Source organism: Melanotaenia boesemani, chromosome 4 (genome assembly GCF_017639745.1).
Source record: "Melanotaenia boesemani isolate fMelBoe1 chromosome 4, fMelBoe1.pri, whole genome shotgun sequence".
In the NCBI taxonomy this organism is placed as follows: domain Eukaryota; kingdom Metazoa; phylum Chordata; class Actinopteri; order Atheriniformes; family Melanotaeniidae; genus Melanotaenia; species Melanotaenia boesemani.
The window spans coordinates 12,576,082-12,598,170 of NC_055685.1; the positions used below are offsets into that span (position 1 = coordinate 12,576,082).

Here is a 22,089-nt window from a genome sequence, read left to right on the forward strand (position 1 = left end):
TAATTAAAATTGGTTGGAGTCGTGGGTGAGTGTGAAGAGAGCAGCACATTCATGGAAGGCTGTGTGTCGTTGACGTTTTCCATCTTGCCCTTGGTTTATCAGACTTAAACCATCCTGTCTGAACCTCATCCCATTTGTGTGTGTATGTGTGTGTGTGTGTGTGTGCGGGTGTCACCCCAGGAGAGCTGGGTGTTCATGGTTCATTAACCACACGTACACTTCCGTTCTGCTCTCGCTGGTGGAAGGGACAGATTCAGTGGATTCACACACATACACACACACCCCATGCATGCACATGCTCAATTCCTCTGTTTCGTTTGGTTCTGCCGGCTCTGATGAACAGGCACGCATCCTCCTCCCTTCATCTTCTCATCTTCCAGTAATCAGGGTACCTTTGAGACAGACAGGTAGCATCTGTCGCCTTGTCTCCCCGATCAGTCCCTCCCTCTGTTTCTCCATCTCCCTGGCTTCCATGGCGTTGTGTTGCATTACCCTTGACAATGGAGTGATGAGATAATGTAAGAGTTGTTCCACAGAATCAATATCAGTGGAACCCCATTAGAGGGTACTGCGAATGGGACATTTTGGTGAAAAATTTGGAGATTTCTAGCAGATGAGACCATTTGGCACATTAACTGTGTCCTAACTGGGGATAACACGAATTACTTCGCTCAAGATCTTTGGGGTAAGACCTCTAAGTTCGATGTAAGGACAGGTTCTCTGTTAGATCAGTCGAAATTGTAATCTGCAGTCAGCATGGTGAACGCCTCTCATGAGCCTGTTCAGCTGCTCGGTGAAGCTGACGCCATCTGCTTTTTGAGCTCCAGACTCCTTCAGATGTGCCGGGCCATGATGGAACGAGGCACTGATGGTTTGATTTTTGAACAGGGCCTCAAGGTTGATTAGCATATTTTTACCCTGTGTACAGAAAACAGACCCCCACCCACCCTCAGCTCTTTCCTTTCCTCCACCCCCACCCATGTGTTTGATTTCTCGGCCGTGACAAAGAGCTTCACCCCGTATCCGTGTGTGTGTTGGTTCGGTAAGATGGGGGGGAGGGTGGGGTTGGCCCTTAGATTAAGGGAAAGCTTCCTGCTCTTTATTTGGGGAGTCCCCCTGGGAGACGCTTTGGGAATGACTTTCGTTGAGTCACTAACGCCTACTCGCATTCACACATATACACACACACACTCAGTTGCACTTACACACCTTTCACCCATGCCTTTTTTTTAAGCTGCCCATTGGCTGGGTACTGGTTGTTGTGTAACACCAGCTAAGCGTGCTAAGACACATGCGTGTGTCCCACAGAGGGCCCCCAGTCTACTTACAGCGGAGCGGTGCTGGGAGGCCCCCCATCCTGTTCTCTTTTCTATACAAAACTAACCATAACTAACTACACTTTAAATATCTTACTCTAGCGTGACAGTAAGAGAAAAGACATGCAAATACACATTAGTATGCAGGTATCCAGAAAGCTGTGATGTGCAGATCTTTTTCTGACATTACACAGTAAACCTGAAAACAGCTCAGATTTGAGTGCTACAAATTAACACGCTGGAAAACAGGAAATATTCCAGCAAACTAACAAACAAAAGAACAAAAAAATCACATAAATAAAACTGAATATGTAAAAGTTTTCCCACTATGTATAGACATTTGAATATTGGAAGCAGGGATATTCCCCTGAATTACACTTATGGTGAGCTAATTTATCATGATTTTGACAATATTTGTTAATTAAAAAGTGGGCCTGACAGCAAGCGTTAAGCAAGGAAGTGGTTGAAGTGATTTCAGTTTTGCAGTGGGTGTGATTTATGTCTGCTTCTAAACTGCAAAATCTGATATCATTTATCAAACTGTAAATAAAACAAGGTAACGCATCCTTTTTTCTCCACACCAGTCAGCCATTGGATCCATTTGGCATCTTACAATACAAACCTCAAAAACTTCATGGCGCTATCCTGTATGTCTGTATTAACTCCAAAGACTCCATGACTTCAGTTTTGGTCTCGTTGTAGAGTGTGGGGGTTAAAGCTGTGACATGACTTGTTTCGATTACTCTTTGAATGGCAGCAGTTACAATTTCCCGGCTGGATATGCAGTATAAATATGGTTTCTCATAAGTATTTTAGTTCATTTTAGCCAAAGTGTTGCAAATCGTTGAAGCCGGGTTCTGACTGAGGTTTTTTCTTCCTGTTAAAAGGGAGTTTTTCCTTTTCAATGTCGCCTCTTGCATGCTCAGGATGGGGGTTTGGATCGAAGTTAAGATTTGATCACCGGAACACTGGAAAGTGGCAAAATTGATAAATGGGGCAAAAGGGGCAAAAGGACTGGGGTAATGTAAGGACTGCAAGTTATAAGTCCATACTTAGTAAAAGATAGAACGACTGAAGGGGTCTTTTTTAAACTTAGAAAAAAATAGATGAAGAATTTATCCGTTATTCAGGAATGGACAGGGGCTACAAGTGACCACTGCACACTTGACCTTATTTAATTGTCACGTTTAGTTTCCTGTTATTTTATCTTGTGTTGTTGCTTTTGTCTCTTAATAAAGACGTTGCAATGTTAGATTAAAAGAAAGAAAATTAACAAATTTGTGTTGCTTGGCTAGATAAAGGTACTTTCTAATGCCAACTTCATTACTATTTTTTTAAGTAACTTTTTTGATAAAAGGACTTAATAGTACATCAGGAGAGTAATTCATATGTTAGGCAATAATGACAATAATTATAAGTTGAAGGCCAAAACTATAGCAAACAAACCAAATATGTTTATTATTTATTATGAAATCCTCTGTTGTAGCTTTTCAAGATATTATAAAAGGCGTAATTAGGACATGTTCCTTTCTGAAGTGTTTATCTCCAGTTTGTTTCAGGTTGGACACCATACAAGGGTCATTATTTGAAAATTTTTTTAAGAAGACTTTGTCATCAAACCGTTATTTTCAAATCACACCCTTATCATTGTTGGGAGGACTGTGTGACCCACAGAGTCCTATCATTTGGTGTCTGGTACTTCCTTTACTGGAAGGACTGAAGCCAGACGAGGAACAGTGTCCTGTCCCTCAGGATAGCAACAGGACAAAGAAAAAAAGACTGTTGGATACTGATGTAGTTTTAATGATTTCTACCTTTGTTAATAGTGCTATAGGGTGATGTTCTCTTTAATTAAGCTTGTCATAAATTCTCTGTTATAGTTGTGGACCCTTTCAGAGATGAGACATTATGCTTGTCTTTATTGTGTTGGTTTGATTAACCAGTATCTAAACAGCTTTTTCATTCATTCAGTGTGGATCTACTAAAAGTGTAACCTCCAAAATTTGAGTCACAAGCTACCTGTGTGGTGACAATACTGGATTGCTGGAATTTGTAATTGTATATGTGTGCGTGTGTGTTTGGAGGTGAAGGTCGTGGCAGAAAGGAGCCCCATCCAAACAGCAGCCATTTTAATTTGTTTGACAGGGAAGAGAGGTGATAACCTCCCTCTGCAGTCGCTCACCCGGGGAAGCGGAGGGTGAGATGGGGGGGTTAGAAAACAAGGAGAGAAAGCAAAAGCAAAGGAAGGAGGGCTGAGCTGAATAGCGATAAGGGGGTTGGATAGAGAGGAAAAGAAAGAAAGAGAAAGGTGGAAAGGAGAGTGTAATATTTGATTATGGCTCAAGGCTGTATGTTTGTCCAAAGGCTAAAGACTGTCAACCAGCTAATCGCAGGGGTCGACGTGTGGGTGTGTCTGTGTGTGTTTGTGAGAGCATGAGAGCGTGTGTGTGTCATTGCTATCAGCACATAATTTATGCCGTGTACACGTGTCTGTGCATTTCTGTGCGTGTGTGTTTGTGTGTACGTTAGGATTTCTGGATGTCAGTTACAGTTGTGTGGGCCTGAGGAGAATACAGCGGCCTCCCTCAGGGTGCTGTTAGTGCCACTCTCATACAGATGTGCTGGGCTGCCACTGTATCAGTTTCAGTATGTGTGTGTGTGTGTGTCTTTGTCTTAAAAGAAAACAAAACTCTTTCCTCTGGGTTTGAGTTCTTAATAAGGTTGGTTATTGTCACACATATAAGTGTTATTTCCTCAGATTAAAGCTCCTGTTAGCAGTCCATACATACTGTAAAACTAAAATAGCTCCAAACTCTGTTTTCAGGTGTTGAAAACATCATTTTATTTCAATCTCTAACATATTTTTTGACTATTTAAAAAAAATTCAGTTTTGAATTCATTAATATTTTTTATTTGTTTTAATGTAGCTGCGATTTTCTACCCTTACTAAGTTTATAAATACAAGCTGCTTTGTTGGATTGCAATTCATTTTACAGGGCTGCCTTATAAAATGGCCAGGTCCCTCATTTTTAAATCATCACTTAAGAATAATAAGTAAACTTTGGCACCTTTTTTTTTAACATGCATTTTCTTCTTTTTGGCCAGATGCTGAAAAAGAAGAAGAAGAAAAAGAAGAAAGCTGGTTGGTCTCAAGCAAAGACAAGGAAGTATGCACCAAAATCAAGTTACTGTTTATCATCTTTACTGCATAATACTTATGTTTTCTAAAGCAATGTTAACATTGTATGTGCGTGTGTTAAGTACAAAAGGTCATAATTTCAGTCCAATTTCTTTTTAAAACAAATATTTTGCACCGGGTTTGATCATGAGGGTATTTGAGGACATGTGCTCACAGACCCTGATCAAGGCTGAATTTTCCCCCCTTCACTAGGTCTTGCCATGCTCTGTGTGTAAGGTATGGTGACAGAGATTGTAACAGAGCTGAGTACTCTATGTGTGTGTAACAGAGAGTCGGGATAGTGGAGCACAATGATTCCACAACCAAGACATGGAAAGGTGTTACTTTGTTTAACTGGGACTGAGCAGAATCTTATTTTTTCAGTTTTACAGCACAGTGTGTACATGAGAAAAGCTCACATTTGTCTGTCAGTTGGAAAGCATTAACATTCAAGCCTTAAAATTAAAATATTACACCTTTCTCCTCATTATCTGAAAGTTTTCAGGCTCTGGCATACACAGTCTTGACTTTATGTTCATAATACACTTACTTTGTGTTTTAAGGCTCAGATCTATAACAAAGACAAAGGTCCGAGGTTGGCAGTGCAGCGAGTATCAAACAGATACTATACTGGGAAGAACGTCCAGTGTAGAAACTGCAACAGGACTGGACATCTTTCCAAGAACTGCCCAGATCCTAAGGTCAGTTTTCACCGGTGCACAGCAGCAAATTCAGCTTCTACACAGGCTATGTAAGGGTATACAACTAACTGTGTTGTGTGCATTTGTGTGTGAGCAGAAGCTGTCGCCCTGCTTTCTGTGTGGCACAAATGGCCACATGTCCAGTGCGTGTCCCAATAAGCACTGCAACAATTGTGGTCTACCCGGGCACCTCTACGAGTCCTGCAGTGAGAGGGCTTACTGGCACAAACAGTGCCATCGCTGCAGCATGACAGGACACTTCTTTGATGTGAGTATATCATTATCTTTTATTTTCCTTCAAGTTTTAATAAGATTGTAACACACAATATTAAACAAATCTGATTTATTCAGGGGTTCAAACAGGTTAAATATATGGCAGTTGAGGTCCCTACTTGTGTAAGACTTAAGCCTTATTTTGGCTTGCATTTAAAAAAAATTTCTAGCTTTTGGGGGTTAGCAAGAGTCAATAACTTGGATCTTATAAACAAATATTAATTATTTAATATAATGAATATTTTTAAACATTTTATTGTATGTGAGGTAGATATAATCATAATTTTAAAAAGGATGTTTTCTGACACCACCAAATGGTAGTGCAAGTTTCCACATTTGTTATAACAGGTTTTAGTTACGCAGAATTTAGTATTATGGACCTCATATGAGGATGCCAGGTCTCAGGCGGTTAGAGTTAGGCTTGTTCTAAAAGTCAGAAAAAAGTCTCCTGATGTAGAGGCTGGAAAGGTCCTAATAAAAGACACCATGTGACTTCAGCCAAGACACTTCAGTATGAGAAGTGATCAGACAAAACTGTTATTGCTAAAGACATGCTGACTTATAGGTTGCAGTGAATGATGCCTGCGAGTGTCTTTATGCTGACTTCACTACAGAAAGAACTTTCTACATATGTTCTGACATGCTTCCAGAAATAGTGAGACAAGTTTTCTCTGCCTGTCTCTTTGTACCAAAACATGAAGCTTCCACATGAGCAAGATTTCATTATTTCAAGTTTACAGCTCTGAGTGCATCTTTCTGAATCTGTTTTTTCACAACTGGATATCAGTGTGTCCTGAGTGAGTTACCACGTATACTACGATTTGTCCTCTTGTGACCAGGACACATGATAATACAAGGTCTTAAAAAGTCTGTCTGTAAGCAAGGGGGAATTTAAAGTTACATAACAGAACCAGACGCACCGGCTTCATAACACACGTACACACATTTTGTGGATTGTGATTAATTGTGTTGTCTAACACAGAAAACTACAGTATAAGAGTTAATTCACCTTTTGCATTTCCACAAGGATCTTCATAGATGTATGTGACACAAATATTGTCATCTTTGTGGACCCGTCAGAAAACCAGAAACGTGCATAGAAAATACTAGAGATAGACTAATGGTAAGGTAAGGTGCTGATGGTAAGGATTTTGAGTCGATACTGATACCAGTATTAGAAATGATCGGTCAGTTTATATTTAGTTCCTTTTTCCATTAAATTATTAAATATGCATTAAAAATAAATTAACATATTTTGAGTATTCCAAAACACACATTTATTCACAGAAATTAATTAAAAACAGCAAAAACATAAAGCATTTACAAAAAACAGTTTTAATAGACTTTTTATATCACCCAGCCTGAAACATGCAGACACAGTCAGCTGACCTGTATCAGAGTTGTAATATGAATCAATTGCTTGCACATCTGTAAAGTCCCAATCACCCCGCAAATGCTTAAACTATGAATTAGCACTGAATAAGCACATTAGCAATTACGTCTCACCCCCTCCACTTCCCCCAATCCCCCTCTTTCTCTCAGTAATAACAAGTGGCCAGGGGTCAACACACGCTGCTGTTCACATTAATTGATACACTTCAGCAATTACAGCTTAGTTATGCTCCGCCATGCTGTATATTTATTCCAGCTGTGTGAGGTATTTGTGCGTATGTGTAAGTGTGAGCATCCCCACTGAAGGGTAAATCTAATGACCATCAATGACAATTATCCCACTGCAGCGTTCATTACCTGGTCCGCTTATGCAGATGCTATAGGACAGAAAACTGTGTGGAGGAAGCTGCCGCCCTCTCCCTTCTCTTTTTTCCCCGTGGTGCCCTCCCTCTCCGTCAGTCAGTCGTGTACTGTGCTCTGTGTAATGGATGAGTAGCCAGGTGAACACCAGAGGGAGAGGGTATACCAGGACACACACAACCCAATTTTTCTTTCTCACTGTCTCTTACCCTTCTTTCTCATCTCCTCATTCAGATTCATACATTCTTCTTGTCTCTTCTGCATACAAGTTTTAATGACAAACAAAAGTCCAAAGTTGTGCACTGTTGTAATTACCCTTCTTCTGTAATGCATAACTTTATTTTCTTACAGTTGCAAATTATACTGAATGTATTAGTGTGTGTGTTTGCAGGAGAAAGAGTCAGGTCTCAGTCCCCTGGGCCTCTCTGTGTCTCTCATTAAAGACAGACGGTTGATGGAGCGCGAGTGTGTCGCTCGCCTCGCCTGTCGCCCTCGACAACAACACACTACCCTGGCGGTCTGGAGGGATAGAGCAAATGGGAGGGAACGTGTGTGGGTGGGGGGTTTGTTGAAGAAAAGAAAGAGCTGGATGAGAGGTGGAGAAAGATACAGCTGTCGAAATTCATATTAGTCCTTTATTCAAATCCAAACAGATCCGATTTAGCCGGGAAAAGTACCTGCTGTTCTGTACAAGCTGCAGGATGTCAACACACACTTCAGGCCAAATTAGCCACTTTTTGATGCGATGGGAAATTTTAGATAATTTCTTAGAAAAAGAAAAGAGTGCATGGAAGAGCAAATTACACCCAGCCTCTTTTCCCCGAACAGACTTGAATATATAATTTAGTCTCACTTTCTCTTTCACTCAGTAGGTATGTAAGTAGATAAACCTTGTTGCCTGCGGCGACTGCAGCATTTTCAATTTCCCAGTGGGAAGTGGCGGTGGTTGGTAAAGGATGTCGGAACGCTTAAGGAACAGCGTGGAGAAGCCCCAGAGATAATGCTTTAGCCACACTGGCACAAAACAACTGTCTGCCTTTCTGACTGACTGTTTAACTGACTGCCTTGACTCTCTGCAGAGCGATCGACGGTGAGAAATCTGGGTGATGAAGGTTTTGGCCTCCTCCCTTTTTCTCTGTTCAGTCATCTCATCAGTGCATCTATCCCCCTGTAGCTAAAATCAGTTTTACATATTAGTGTCCCTTCCTTATTTTGTCTCTGGCTCTGGTTTAAGACACATGCAGACATTCAAACTAGAGGGGTTTTTTCTCTTCAGTGTGGCTCCATTAAGTATTCTCTCTGTAAGAATCTGTCTATGTATTTAATAAACTCTATTGTATGTATCTCTTTTCAGGCTTGTCCAGAGATCTGGAGACAGTACCACATTACCGTGAGTATCTTCCCACAAAACCAACACTGTCATGTCTCATAAAATCACTGTTAACATCTTCAGATGAGCACTGCTCTACCTCTTCATGTTTGATCTCTTTGTTTGGTTTAACTTGTCTCGTGAAAGGGAAGGAATTCTACTTAAGTTGTATGGAGATGGCAGTCTTTCATAATTAGAGTACTATATAAATTCTCTTTGGAACAAATACCAATCTTAAAGTCAAACAGGCTATCAGATGATGGTATCGTGGTACATTCGTCAATATTGTGTTTGGAATATAGTGTGTGGAAGTTTCTTCCTCTTACCCCGCTCACTCTGAGAATTCAGTGTTAAGTTTATGAACCTTGTCTTATTTATTTTTGTGCTTAAGAATAACTTAAAAGTTTTGACATACATCCTAAATATAAAATACATGTTATAATATAACAGTATATTGTAATTGTCTAATTAGAACCACCAATTTCTAAATGTATAAACTCATTATTATTATTTCAAGGCTAGCAGTTTCAGCAACATGGTGAACACATCAGAATCAGTCTTTCTTGTCATTGTTAAAGTGCATAAATAAATAATAAAAATAAATAAAATTCAATGTAAAATGTCACATTTATAAAAACCATTGAATAAAACCCATTTAAACTCTAGAGTTATTTATGGTCCTGAGTTTAGAGCATAAATGCTATTTGCATATTTTATAACTTTTTATATAACTATTACTAAATTTGTTTTTGTTTTCAACTTAAGCCATGAGCTTACCCATGAGCACCTTTGGTCTTATATCAAAAGTCATTTGAACCCCAAATAAGTGGGCTATCTTTAAGGTTTTTTGATGCTTAGTTTGATGTTTCACCTAAGAATAGGTCGATTGAAATGGCAAAACTGACAGTGATCAGGGCAGATGTAAAGTAAGTTTGTTTGTTCCTAACAAGCTAATGTTGAGCTGGAGGGGGGATATTGCTAATATGGTTTGGATTACAACAAATCAATCCAAGGTTGTTCTGAAATGTTCACCTTTATCCAACAATGACACATTTTAATACCCATCAGAGTGATGTCGGTGTAGTATGTGGATCATATACTAAGACCTTAACAAGCACCAGATATCACCCCAGCTTATCTAAGGCTTTTCAGCATCATTCTCAAAACACAAGGGAATATCCTAAAAAAATCTAATGTTGTTGGTGGGTGGGCATACTAAGCCAGCAGCTTTCTGAAACCAGGTCTGTTTAAAATCAGTCACACTTTTCTGAAAGTTTTTTTATGCAGAACACGACTGATCAGAGTAGATGTATTAAATCTTACCACCTAAAACATGTCTGAAGTAACAGAACATTCAAATATATGTAATGATTTACATGGAAAAAAAAGTGTGTTTTCATGGCTCTCACCATACCCTCAGCTTTTACCTGAGTGTGTGTAACCGAGCAGGTATGCTGGCATTCGCAGTGTAACCAGGCCTTCTGAAGAACAAGATCATTGGTCATTGAAAACCACCAAAGAGAGCCACAATTTTTCATGAGCACTGTGAAGAAAAATGTTTCAAGCCTTCACTTCAGATCAATAAGTTGGTTGTGACTGGTATTGACATTGGCCTGTAGCAGATGAGCTATCCAACCCCCTCCCCAAATAAACCATATTACATATTTGAAGATTACCAACTTGCCAATAGTGATATGAAACTTGTCTTTTGGGTTTCTTTTTTTCCCCCTTCATTTCTTTTATTTCAATCTAAATGCACATGTGACATCACTAGTGTCTTAGTGTGTGTGTGTGTGTGTGTGTGTGTGTGTGTGTGTGTTAGTTTGAAAACAACGTGTCAAAGTAGAAAAAAATCTGTGCAGCAGTCACTTGGGCCACATGTCAGCAGGGAGGCATTTGCCTATTTATGTGTGGTTTCATCCAAAATTTGAAAAGATAACTAGTTTTCATGGCTCTGTTTGTGTACGTGTGTGTGTGTGTGCATCTGAGCGAGGGGGTGATATAGACCTCAGCCTAAGAGAAAAGAGCAGCTTGTTTGTCAATTAAAAGACGTGATAAAGCATGAAATGGGCTGCCAGCACCACGCGGGACGAGGGAGTGAGAAAGAGGGAAGAAGAGTGTGTGTTTGCATATATCTTGGCGTGCACTTTGTGTATGTGTGTTGGGGGAGGTCTGTCACTCTCATCTATGGAGATTAATTAGCAGGGGCTGTCTAATGAAAAGGCAGCATCGTTAGCGCTGGGGCAGCACGGCGGGAGAGATGGAGAGGAGGAGGATGAAGGAGGAGGGAGCGGGACAGAGAACTTCCAGGGGAGATGCTGGCAGAGAAGACGGGAGTTGAGTTTAATTGTTGCTTTTTTTTTGTTTGTTTGTTTTGGCGGAGGATGCTGTACCATTTAGCACAGTTTCACTTTGAACCACAGGCGAGAGGAGACACTGCTGATGAAAGTCTCCGGTCGCCTTGTGCCATGATGAAACTACTTTTGTGTGTCTACTTGTGTGTGCTTTAACGGGTGGAGGATTGTGACCCAGGTCTAATTGAAGTATTTAAGCCATTTAAGCACTGGGAACAGAAGGTCGTTACAGATCCAAACTGGCATGGGGGTTAGGGGCCTGCACAGACATAAACACGCACTCACACACTAACACACCTACACACATGCATACACAGGCCTCCTTCTGTTTAAGACAGCCTCATTTTATTCATGATGCTGCTTATGACCCTGAACTCCCCAATGTGAGAAGGTGTGTGTGCGTGTGTGAATGTGTGTGTTCGCTTTGGGAGATGTGACTCTGTCACCTTCCGCTGGGCTCAGCCAGGTGTGAAAAGGCATTCTGTCAGACCTCCCTGCTACTGGGTCCATTTATCCTTCGTTTCTGTGTGTGTAGGTGTGTGTGTGTGTGTGTACTGGGTCCGTTTATCTTCCATGAGTGTATGTGTTGTCTTCCTGCACCTGGCCCTCAACTAACAAACTCCTCCAAACCACACAGTATAGACCACAAAGCCCTGGGGTATTTACTGAGAAAGGACGATACTGACACACATGGACACACACAAACATGTGCTCTCCTACAAATATATAAAGCAGCAAATGGAGTAAAAACATACCCACAACATTTTCATCATCTTTGTGTTATAAGGATTTGGGCACATTTTTATACAGCTGTATTATTTATTCGTTTTTAAGATGATTTTTTTTTTTTCTGATTCTCAGTCTGTTTCTCTTTCACTCACCCACTCACAAACACACCCACAGACACACTGGTTTTACTTCTTTGTTTTTTGTGCCCCTTAACAGTGTGAGATTCTGCACACCCCCACATCCCGCCTGACTGTTGGCTTCACCACGTACAGCACAAATTAAATAAAAATATAAAGGAAATGCATAATAAAAAAACGTCATTTTGGCTAAATGCTTACTTCTGCCATCCACATATGGGGATTTGCCTTCATATCCCAAAATCCCTTGCTACAAACCCAGACAATTTGAACATTTTCTTCAGCTAAATTAGATTTTTCTTCATGTTTTTCTTCTTCAATGACTTCAAAGAAGTAGCCTTTGACATCTGATGGTCTCAGTTGTCAGTCATCTGGACCTCTGCAGGCTGAGTTAGAAATATCAGGGTAATGTCATGTTTTTTTTTTTTTAACCCAAAACAGGAGCCTAGAAATCAATTGTTGAGCTACAACTTTCATAGAAATCTTCCCATTTGGAAGAATTCAAATAGTATAACAAAAAGAAAATATCATCAAATTCTTACATTTTACACACAGATGAGTTATCAAATTGTCTTGATTAATGGCTTTAAATTACAAGTCGCTGATCAACATTGCAGTTTAGCTAGCTGTTTTTTTTTTTTATTGCACCACATATGTGTTTGAACTCAGCAGAGTTTTTAAGAGAAATTCCTGGGGGCAAAAAGTACCATGTACATGAGGATTTTGGACAGGGAGAAAATGAAAAGGGTGGGAAGAAGGAGGAGAAATGGATTGATCGATGGATGGGCTGCACTCACAAAAAGGCCAAAGTGTAGATTAAGTGATCTCCTGTCTTTATACAGGCTGCATGAATACATTTAAAGATCGTACATTAGTGTGTCCATGCATACATTCCTGTCACAGTGACTTTGTCCTCCCCTTGCATGGACACCGGAGTGTTGCGTTAAGACCAGAGTGCCGCCTTCTGGCTGCTGCGGGAAGCGGAAGCATACTTTCTTTAACTTGCTCAGACATTTCAGCTTAGAATGATAATTTCATTTTGGGATCCTGAAAATAGCTTCATCTTTATTTTCCTATCTGTTTATGTTTTATATGTTTTTTTTTTTGTATTTAAGCTGTGTGAATAAGGGAGGTTAGAAGGCAGAGTGAGCTGGAGAGAGGTGTGTTGCTAAGGAGTGAGTGTATTAAACTGTGAGAAAGAAACAGAGTAAATCTGAGCGTGCATTGTACAGGTATATCTGTGAGAGCATTGATTGGTCACTCTTTAGATAGTGCTGGTGACACCTGTACATAGCTGTTTATTGATCGGCACCTTGGCCCACAGTGATGTGTGTACGTATCGAGCAGATTTTCTCCTCACGGTGATATCAGGCTGTGTGTGTGTGTATTGATCTTGTCCTTAGGGACGTGTGCATATGTGTCTCGAGGCCTGTGAAAAACAGTCTGTGACCCACTTGTTCGACTCAGAAATGAAGCTGTTTGAACTCCCCTCTTTCCCACCTGACTGCCTTTCTTTTCCTTTTCATTCAGCATGTTGTACCTTTTTAATACATTTTTGTCTCATTGTCTTTCTTCAGAGGGTTCACTCATGCTTTTGTTAGCCCAAGGTTAGGACACCTTAGTCCCCTTAAATCCTCTTATTTTCATAAAAAGAAAATATCATTTCATTTCCATTTAATTGGTGGACAAAAACCATGTTAACACAGAAGACTATTTCAGGTTGTCAATGTCAAATTTTAAGCACTTAGTACAAAATATTTCAGGAGTGCTCATTTCCTTTTCTTTGTGTGTTTTTGGCTGAGAAGAATTAAGACTTTCAAGAAGTCATTAAGTTTCACAAGTTAAAGAAACACTCAAATATATTGTGTTAAATTAAGTTTGCTCAGATAGTAAAACTATTAATTAGTTTTGAAGCATTTAAATATACCCACTGTTTACAAATGATTTATTGTTTACTTGCTACCATAGCAACTTTATTTGTTAATCACTTTAAAACAACCACAGCTGAAACAAAGTGCTGCACACAACTAAAATTAATATAAATACAAATAAAAACATGAGACATAAGAACAGCAAAACCCAACACAATAAACAATTACAACAAATAATAAATTAAATAAAATAAAAATCTAAATCTTGCTGGGGTTGAAAGCCAAAGAAAAAAAAGGGTTTTATGACAAGTTTAAAGGACAGCGAATGGGCCTCTCCGAAGTGTTATTCCACAGAGAAGGCCCTGCCCCCTCTGAGCTTCCTCCAGGACCTCCGTACCTGCAGGAAAATTAGTATTTTGTCAGCAAAATTTCTGCTTTCAAAGACAAATGATGTAAATTCTTAATTCATTTACAAAAGGTTCAGGGTGTTTTCTAAAAAAAAAAAAAAAAAAAAAAAAAAAAAAAACAGGCTGTTGTTCTCACTGGATATTGGTGTATGGATGTGGACAGGAAGGTTAATTTTGTGGTTTTTAAATGAGGTATAATTAAAAGTAAAATATACTCTGTTGTTCCAGGCCACTGTTTATTTCCACTAACTTGTGGGGGAAAAGTAAGCCACATAAAATGTCCAGGTGGTTTTATGTTCAAGAGAAGATGGATAAAAAACTGCATTACGTTTTTTTTTTATGTTTTTTTTATAAATACATGTCCTCCCCAGACCACCTGCACTAAAGACAAACAACTCTAGCATGTTTGTCTGTTAATCTGCCTCCTCAGATGTTCTTGTGGGATTCTGCATCCTGTATAAAGAGATGAAGCGCCACTCAGTGGTCCCACAGGGAACCACACTCTGAACCCACATCATCAGGAGAATTATTTTATTCTCCTTTGTCTCTCGTGTGTCCAACAGTATGTTTGTTTGTTTGTTTGTTTTAGATGTTCTTTGTGCTGACAGTAGTTGTAATATTTTGTGACAAAATGAAATTTCATTTGGTTGCTGGTTTGGCTTCATCACCTTTAAACAAATTGTCCACACACTTCCACCACCTCAGTAAAAGCCATAAAATGTTGTTTTTTTTTTTTTAATCAACAAAAACACATTAAAAAAGTAATTTAAAAAAATAAAAAAATGGAAATGGAAATGTAAGAAATAAAACATTATATATAAAATGAAAGCAGTGAAGTCTTGTAATAATAAAACCTATTAAACCCAATAAAAATCTAACCTATTTATTTACCAAACCTCCCACAATTCCCAGTTATTCTCAGTCATAAGCCATACTGACTGTAAGTCCTCCTCTCTTTCTGCTGAGGTTTAACTTTTTATCTTTCTTTCTCTTTTTATTCCATCCTTCCTTCTGTCTGGCTGACCTCCTCCTTTCATTCCTCTTATGAGGATGTGCTCAATTTGAATGGTGTGCTGTTAAAAAAATCCTTTAACTCCACTTCCGTGCTGTAAGCTGTTTTTTGCTGCCTCATCATTGTACAGTAGACTGTCCTGTGTTCTCACCTCCAGCCTGTCAAAAAGCTCTCAACTCATTTTTCTCCCTCCAACTTAGACACTGGCAGCACTGCAGACAGAAGAAGGTAGGTTTGTGAAAGGAAGTAGTTTTTGTTGCATGTGTTTAGTTTTCTTGGCAGTGGGTGGTCATTAGGGAACTGTTAGTGATGGCATACAGATTCACCTCATTAGGGAACGTATTGGAGAAACTCATCTACTGTCATCTCAGGTCATTTTTACAGGGATGAACATGTGAGAGTTAATGGGTATGGTAATCAGCTGTTGCTGTTGTTTAAATCACTGGCTAAGATAAAAAAAAAAAAAAAATATATATATATATATATATATATATATATATATATATATATATATATATATATATATATACATAAAATACTTGCACCAGCTCCTTAGAGTCCTTGTTTCTCTGTTTTATATAATTGTCGACTAAATTTAATTGGGCTTTTTCATCAGACTGAATGAATGATTTCTGATACCACATATAAAAATTCTAATACCAGATTAACTGATTGGGAAAGTGATCCTTAACTGCAGAATTATGACAAATCTCAACTTTTCCTTTCAACATTCTCAACAAAAAACTGTTTGTAGCAATAATTAAATTGATAGACTGCTTAAGATTCAGTTTTTTTTAAGGTTTTTTAAAAATCTGTTGTGTGTACATGCAGAACCATAGGAATGTACACACAAATGCACATGCTCAACTACACACTTCCTCATTCACAGGTGCAGTGTTATCAGAGGTCTTGCAGGCGTTCCAGGTCATTGTGACTTTCCACTTAGGTGGATGGTGTCGATTTTGTAGCTGGTGTGTGTGTGTGTGTTTAGTTGGCTGAGATGTAAAATCTGGGTTTAACATCCTGACTAGAGCATAAGAGACTCAGTCCATCTGCATGTAGTGCATCTAAATCCCCGTCTCTGGTGTCCATATGTGCTGTCTGTGTTTAATTGGTGGGGATGAAGTGGGTACTACTGTATATTTCCATAAACTCAGCATCACACAGGCCACAGCAGACAGAGGCCTCTGAGCTCAGCATCAAGCACTAAGAATAGAAAGCATACAACTTTGCTTTGAATAGATTAGCTTGTGTCCTCTGTTCTGCTTTCCACGGTGTGACCAGATTACCGCCAGTTGCTGCCCCAAAAGAGGGGTTTTCTCCAGAGGTGCTGACCCACCACCGTTCACCCCACCATCACATTATCATCACATTCCAGGAGCTTTTTTTCCCCCTATCTCCCCATATAAAGAGAAAGTCAGGGCTCGTCCTGGTTTCCGTCAGATTGGTTGACTGACTGACGGGAGGAGATAGAAAGTGCATATGGGAATTGGATCCTGTGTTGAGTATGGGTCCTTGCAGGGCGTGGAGTTAGGGCCTCAGACTGAATCTTTGTGAACCGGCAGACACAAAGGGGGCCAAAAATCACATCTGGTTATTTCAAGGACCCCTCCTCCTCTTCCTCCTCCTCCTTCTCCGTCTTGCCCTATTTCTCATCTCCAGCCCCCGTTACTGCACATGTACACCTCCACTATAAACAGTCTCCAAAAATTTTTTTCTTTTGTCTTTTTTCTTCATATTTAAAAGCCGTCACTTTTTGTCCATTTCTATCTTCTGTTATAAACAACAATAAGCGGATTAATGGTAACGTATTCAGTGCTTTTAATATTTTGTGTCTAAGATGTTCACCTTATAGCCATTTCATCTCACTAATTCACAACAGTCTAATCCTCACTGGTATCCTAATATTTGTACATTCGGGCATGTTTCACACACACATACACACACTTGCACTCACACAACTCACTCACTCTGTGTTTGTTTTGGTGTGAACCCAGTAGTTTTGTGTTGCGTCGGGGACCTGCTCTCTATGATAAAGCATGCAGAGTTAGTCCCCTGTGGGCCCAGTAACATATGCAAACCTCTCCCCATTGCTGCAATAACATATGCAAAACAGTGCTGCTGGCCCTGGCCCCCATGCTCCCGCCATCCGTTACTGTTCAGATCCCACCCCCTCTCCTCTTACATGCACAAGCCTGTTTGCTACTTGGATTGTGTTTGATAACTGTGTGTGTGTGTGCGTGTGTGTGTGTTCCTTTAGATTGTGGTCTGTAACAGTCGGAGCTTTGTGTTGGCCGAAGGATTATCACAGCTTTGCCACCAGCAGCTAAGGCAAGTAGCAGAGTAGATCGGGGCTTAGAGAGACACTGTGTATGTGTTGGGACAACTGTGGGAAAAGGCGTTTGAGCGCGTGTGTGTGTGATCGAGAGAGAGCGCTGATGTGTCTGTGTGTGCATGCATGAGAGGCCACGGATGGTTGGTTGTCTGTGTCCAAACAGTGAAGCCCTTAGGACACTCTCAAACATCCCTCTTACACACACACACTCACACGCACACACATCCCACACCCAAACATGTGTCTTCTTCCCTAGCTTCAGTCTTCTTTCAGCTAAACCAGCGTTCTTTGTCTGGGAAGCTCTGACAATGTTTGAACATTGGTAGAGTTGTCCAAATATCCAACTAGGTCATGCATTTTATTAATCAGATATTTATGTTATCTACTTCATGGGTTTAGAATATTTCATATTTCTGCATGGATATGACACAAAGTATTTATGACCCTGAGCCCTGGAGGTAGATAAAAAGGGTCCAATATAATAAACATGAGAAAAAAATATACGTTTTCATCTATTTTTTAAAGAAAATTTGCCATAAATGCGGGTCTGTGAACCTCTGGGTTAAGGATTCAAATTGAAGGAGAAATTTAAAAAAGGAAAGTTTGATTTTTACACATATGGAGTACCAAAGGTTATGATGAGAAATTACTTAAGCCCTTAAAAAAAAAAAAAAAAAGTTTTGGTGTTTTCCCCAGGCTGGGAGCATTTCCAGAACATGATAGAGCAAAAGGAAAGTGTCTGGACATCTGAACCAAATTCAGGAGCAACAGCAAAGTAAATTAAAATATGAATAAAGTTCATGTTTCAGAATGACCAGTCAACCTGAACCTGAACATACACCATTTGGTTGTGTGTAATTATATTGTGTGAGAAAAACTGAGGAAACTATAGCGCACACATGTCTAATTCCAGTCCTCAAGGTCCACTATCCAGCAGGTTTTAGATGTTTCCCTGCTTTAACACAGCCGATGGAAATTAATGGATCATTAGCAGGTTTGTGCAGGTTTGACAGAAGTGTTGTGGCGATCCATTTATTATTAATTAGGTACTGGAGCTGGGAAATGTCAAGGAATTTGGCATCATAACCTTTTAGAAGTTGAATGTGTTGATTTTTTTTTTCCAAATCAGATTTTATTTATTGGAATTTTGCTCACTAAAATATTTTTCATCCTCACTGCAGCCTCACAGCAAGGTAGCTGGTTTGAGCATCGGGGGGGGGGGGGGGGGGGGGGGGGGGGGGGGGGGGGTTCTCCCTAGAAGTGAGTGGCTGTTTGTCTCTCTGTTGGCTCTGCTATAGACTGGCAACCTGTCCAGGATGTACCCTGCTGGGAGAAGCTCCAGCGACCCTGCAACCATAAAATACCCTTATAAAAGTTATTTTCAAGGAAGTGAATTATCACTAATCCACTGAAGTGAACAAAGTTGAGGAGCTTACAATATTTCTTTTCTGTCACCATTGTTTTTTTTTTAGTTTGAAATAGTTTTAATTATCATTGCAAATTAGTCCCATGTAAGATTTAGATCTAGATTTAAAACTAAACAATTTTGTGGAACAAACTTAAATCTGTTATTTGTTTTTTTTTTTTTCATATTCAAGCTGGAGTTGAAATACATCTTCCTATTATTCAACACTTTGTCTAGTTTTATTGCTCTAAACTTTAAACTCACAATGTTCCTACACTTATTGATAACTTGGTACCTACAAATGCCATCTCTAAAACAGAAGTATATGTAACTGAGACAGAAGCATCTGAAGATGTGGCTGTATTCACCTACACTGCACAAACTTCTCTTTTCCCACTAAAACGCACCAAGCCAGTTTGAGAAGAAGTTTGAATTTGCTACCCACAGTTGAACCAGTTTTTCCAATTTCAGCTGAATTAGCACGATTGTGTGATGGACCAACACATTCCTAGTTTAATACATCGTGTTGTTCTACTTTATGACATCACTCATTTCTGCATGAGCTGCTTTTTAAAGCTTTCTTTGTTTTTTGGGGGGCCCAGAAATGACCATGATTAGACAAAGTGGTAGTGACCAATAATGCATCTTTAAAGTCTAATCAAATTATTCATGTAATTATTTTCAAACCTCCAGCACACTGTTTAAAAACAGTAACTCTAAGTAATGACTCCATAATAACTTGTGAGAAAAAGATATTTAAAGTTTAGAAAGAAACCAAACTAATGTGATAAACACTGTGAGAGTGGGAATCTAACAGGATGATGGTTCATTTAGTTAGTTAATGTTACAGGAGGTAGACAACTCTTCACACAAACACACATTCAGACACACGTTTATGCCAGGTTCTTCACATAACTATCACAGGTTGATTAGAGACTGTGGGGGGATTTAATTTCTTCCTTTTTGTCGTTCTATGTGCTGGATCGGTCTATGGAGATAACACAAGCCCAAGGTCAGGGAGGAAGAGACAGAGGGAGACCTGCAGCCAATTTACATGAAAGATGAATGGGAAGAAGGGCAAGACGGGTGGAGGTCGGGGGGCTTGAGACGGGGGCTGTGATCTCCTTAGGATGCACATGTGTGTGTGAACGTATGTGTGCGCGCTTGCGAGAGGTCTGTGATCTCCTGGCCTTTGTGATGGAGATGGGCCCGGCAGGCCTGACCCGATAATGACGCGACGCTCTAATAGCATTCATCCCTTCTACTGCAAAACTACTCAAGCGGAAAAGAGAGGAAGAGAGAGAAGGTGGGGGGAAAAAAACAAGTGTGAGGGGTAGATGTTGGTTTGCAGGGGTGTGTACAGAGGCTTGGAGGAGGCAGGTGGGAGGGGAGGTAAGCTAAGCTATGTTTAAGAAATGGCGTGGGGCACAAATCATTTGTAATCTCAGAATCAGGGTTGAGCGAGGAAGGAGGGGCCACCTTAGAGGATAGTGTTGAGGTGCGTGCAGCATTGTGTGTTTGTGTGTGTCAGGAAATGGCATTTGAGGTGTGTGTAACATTAGCAGTAAATGCACTCTGCCTGTGTCTCCTTTCTCTCTCTTTATCAGTGTATATTTGCTGTGGGCGCTGAAGCGTGGAAGGCTTTCAGAACACTGGCCCATAGGGGACGGGACCCTGTGTCCAATACACACTCACACACACACAGTTACTTATCATACTGGGTCATTACAGGCCTCTAACTATACCTCAGTAATCACTGGTTTATATCAGCACCCATATTCACCATACGATACACAGCAGTCCACAACAATGGAGAGCATGGGAATGATGTCTGAGCAGAGGGAGAAGGGGAAAAAAGAAGGGACCAGGAGACAAATGCAGGGATAAACCCCCACTTTATTCTATCCATGGCCTTCATAGAGTCAGTTTGAATTTACATTAATCACACAGACTTTCTAATAACAAGCCCTTTTGAATATTCTGTCTGTCCTCAGACTAAAACTGGTCCTCCTTTAAAGAAGCAAGGAAAAGACACGGGTCAGTCCCCTGCCTACTGCTACAACTGCTCCCAGAAAGGGCACTTTGGTCATGTGAGTATTTCACTTTCATTCATTTGATTCCAGTAACATCTAAATAAAAAAAAGTTGCAGTACAGGGTTAAAAAAATACTACAAAATTGTTTACTGCTGTTAAGGTTAAATTTTAACATGCCAGTGACAAACGTCCTGAGCCACCCATCAAATTTCTATGTATTGCAAAGAAAGAAGAAAAATGTGAAACCATGAATGGAAATGCATTATATAAATGAATAACAAGTACAAACCAAAGACAATATGTACAATAGAAATCAGCTTAAAAGTCTATATACTCTTAGACAAACCTTATTTTTACTTTAGTCTTCAGGAGTAGTCCTCCAGGCATCTTGAAATGGACTTGGACTTATATAACTATATAAGTCCAAGTCCATCTTGAAAGACATCTCGAAGCTATTATTTGGATGTTGGCTGCCTTTTGTTCTGTTCTCTGTCAAGATGATCCCACACTGCTTCAATAACATTGACATCCAGACTAAGGAAGGGTTCATCACTCCATAAAACCAGATTTTTTACTTATTTTCAGTCCATTTCTTGTGTCATTTGGCATATCTTCGCCTGTTCTGCTTGTCTTCTTTCCTTGAGAATGGTGTCTTAAAAGCCACCACTTCTGTAAACAGATGAGCAAATAGAACATGGCCAGATGCCTCACTCAGGTCCTGTGCCAGAACTTTGCTGGCTTTTTTCCCCTCAGAGCTTTTAAGGACACACTGCACACCATGCCAAACTGTGCCAAGTTTCCAGCTAACAAGAATAACCTTGTAGGCTCAAAAATACCATTTCATGCCTGTCAAACTGTGTTAGCTTTGTCATTTTTCATAGATGCAACTAAAGAAATATGAACAAATAAGGTGTCTTGCGACAGGCTGCTGGTAACAAAGTGCCTAAAGGTACTATTTAAAATTGGTTCTGACAAGAGCACTTCAACATTAGTCTTGGCAAATAGGAGTTCACACCTCTGTGAAAGACAATAGGTCAACAATTTCAGGCTAATGTTTTTCACTTTACAACTGCATAGAAGTCAGGGGATGTCATCATTGCAGAATGCAGTGTATCATGGGAAGATTTAGAGATCTCTGTCTAGAAGGAACAAGGATCTTCTGACGTTCAAGTAGCACTGCATCAACAACAGATCTGATTCTGTGGGAGAAATCCCT

The 22,089-nt window shown here is 39.9% G+C and overlaps 1 protein-coding gene and 1 long non-coding RNA gene across 2 annotated transcripts in view; one reads left to right on the forward strand and one right to left on the reverse strand.

The window, feature by feature from the left end:
* Positions 1–22,089, forward strand: part of zcchc7 (zinc finger, CCHC domain containing 7) — a 55,414-nt gene that overhangs the window by 28,038 nt on the left and 5,287 nt on the right. The window contains exons 4-8 of the mRNA XM_041983734.1: positions 4,422–4,483; positions 5,058–5,195; positions 5,293–5,463; positions 8,575–8,610; positions 20,834–20,929. Coding sequence (XP_041839668.1) covers positions 4,422–4,483; positions 5,058–5,195; positions 5,293–5,463; positions 8,575–8,610; positions 20,834–20,929 — 503 coding nt within the window. The remainder of the gene's footprint in view (positions 1–4,421; positions 4,484–5,057; positions 5,196–5,292; positions 5,464–8,574; positions 8,611–20,833; positions 20,930–22,089) is intronic.
* LOC121638766 lies at positions 115–21,957 on the reverse strand. The gene is made up of 3 exons (XR_006010068.1): positions 21,762–21,957; positions 2,179–2,189; positions 115–124 (listed from the first exon to the last, which is right to left on the reverse strand). It is a non-coding gene; the product is annotated as an uncharacterized LOC121638766 (long non-coding RNA).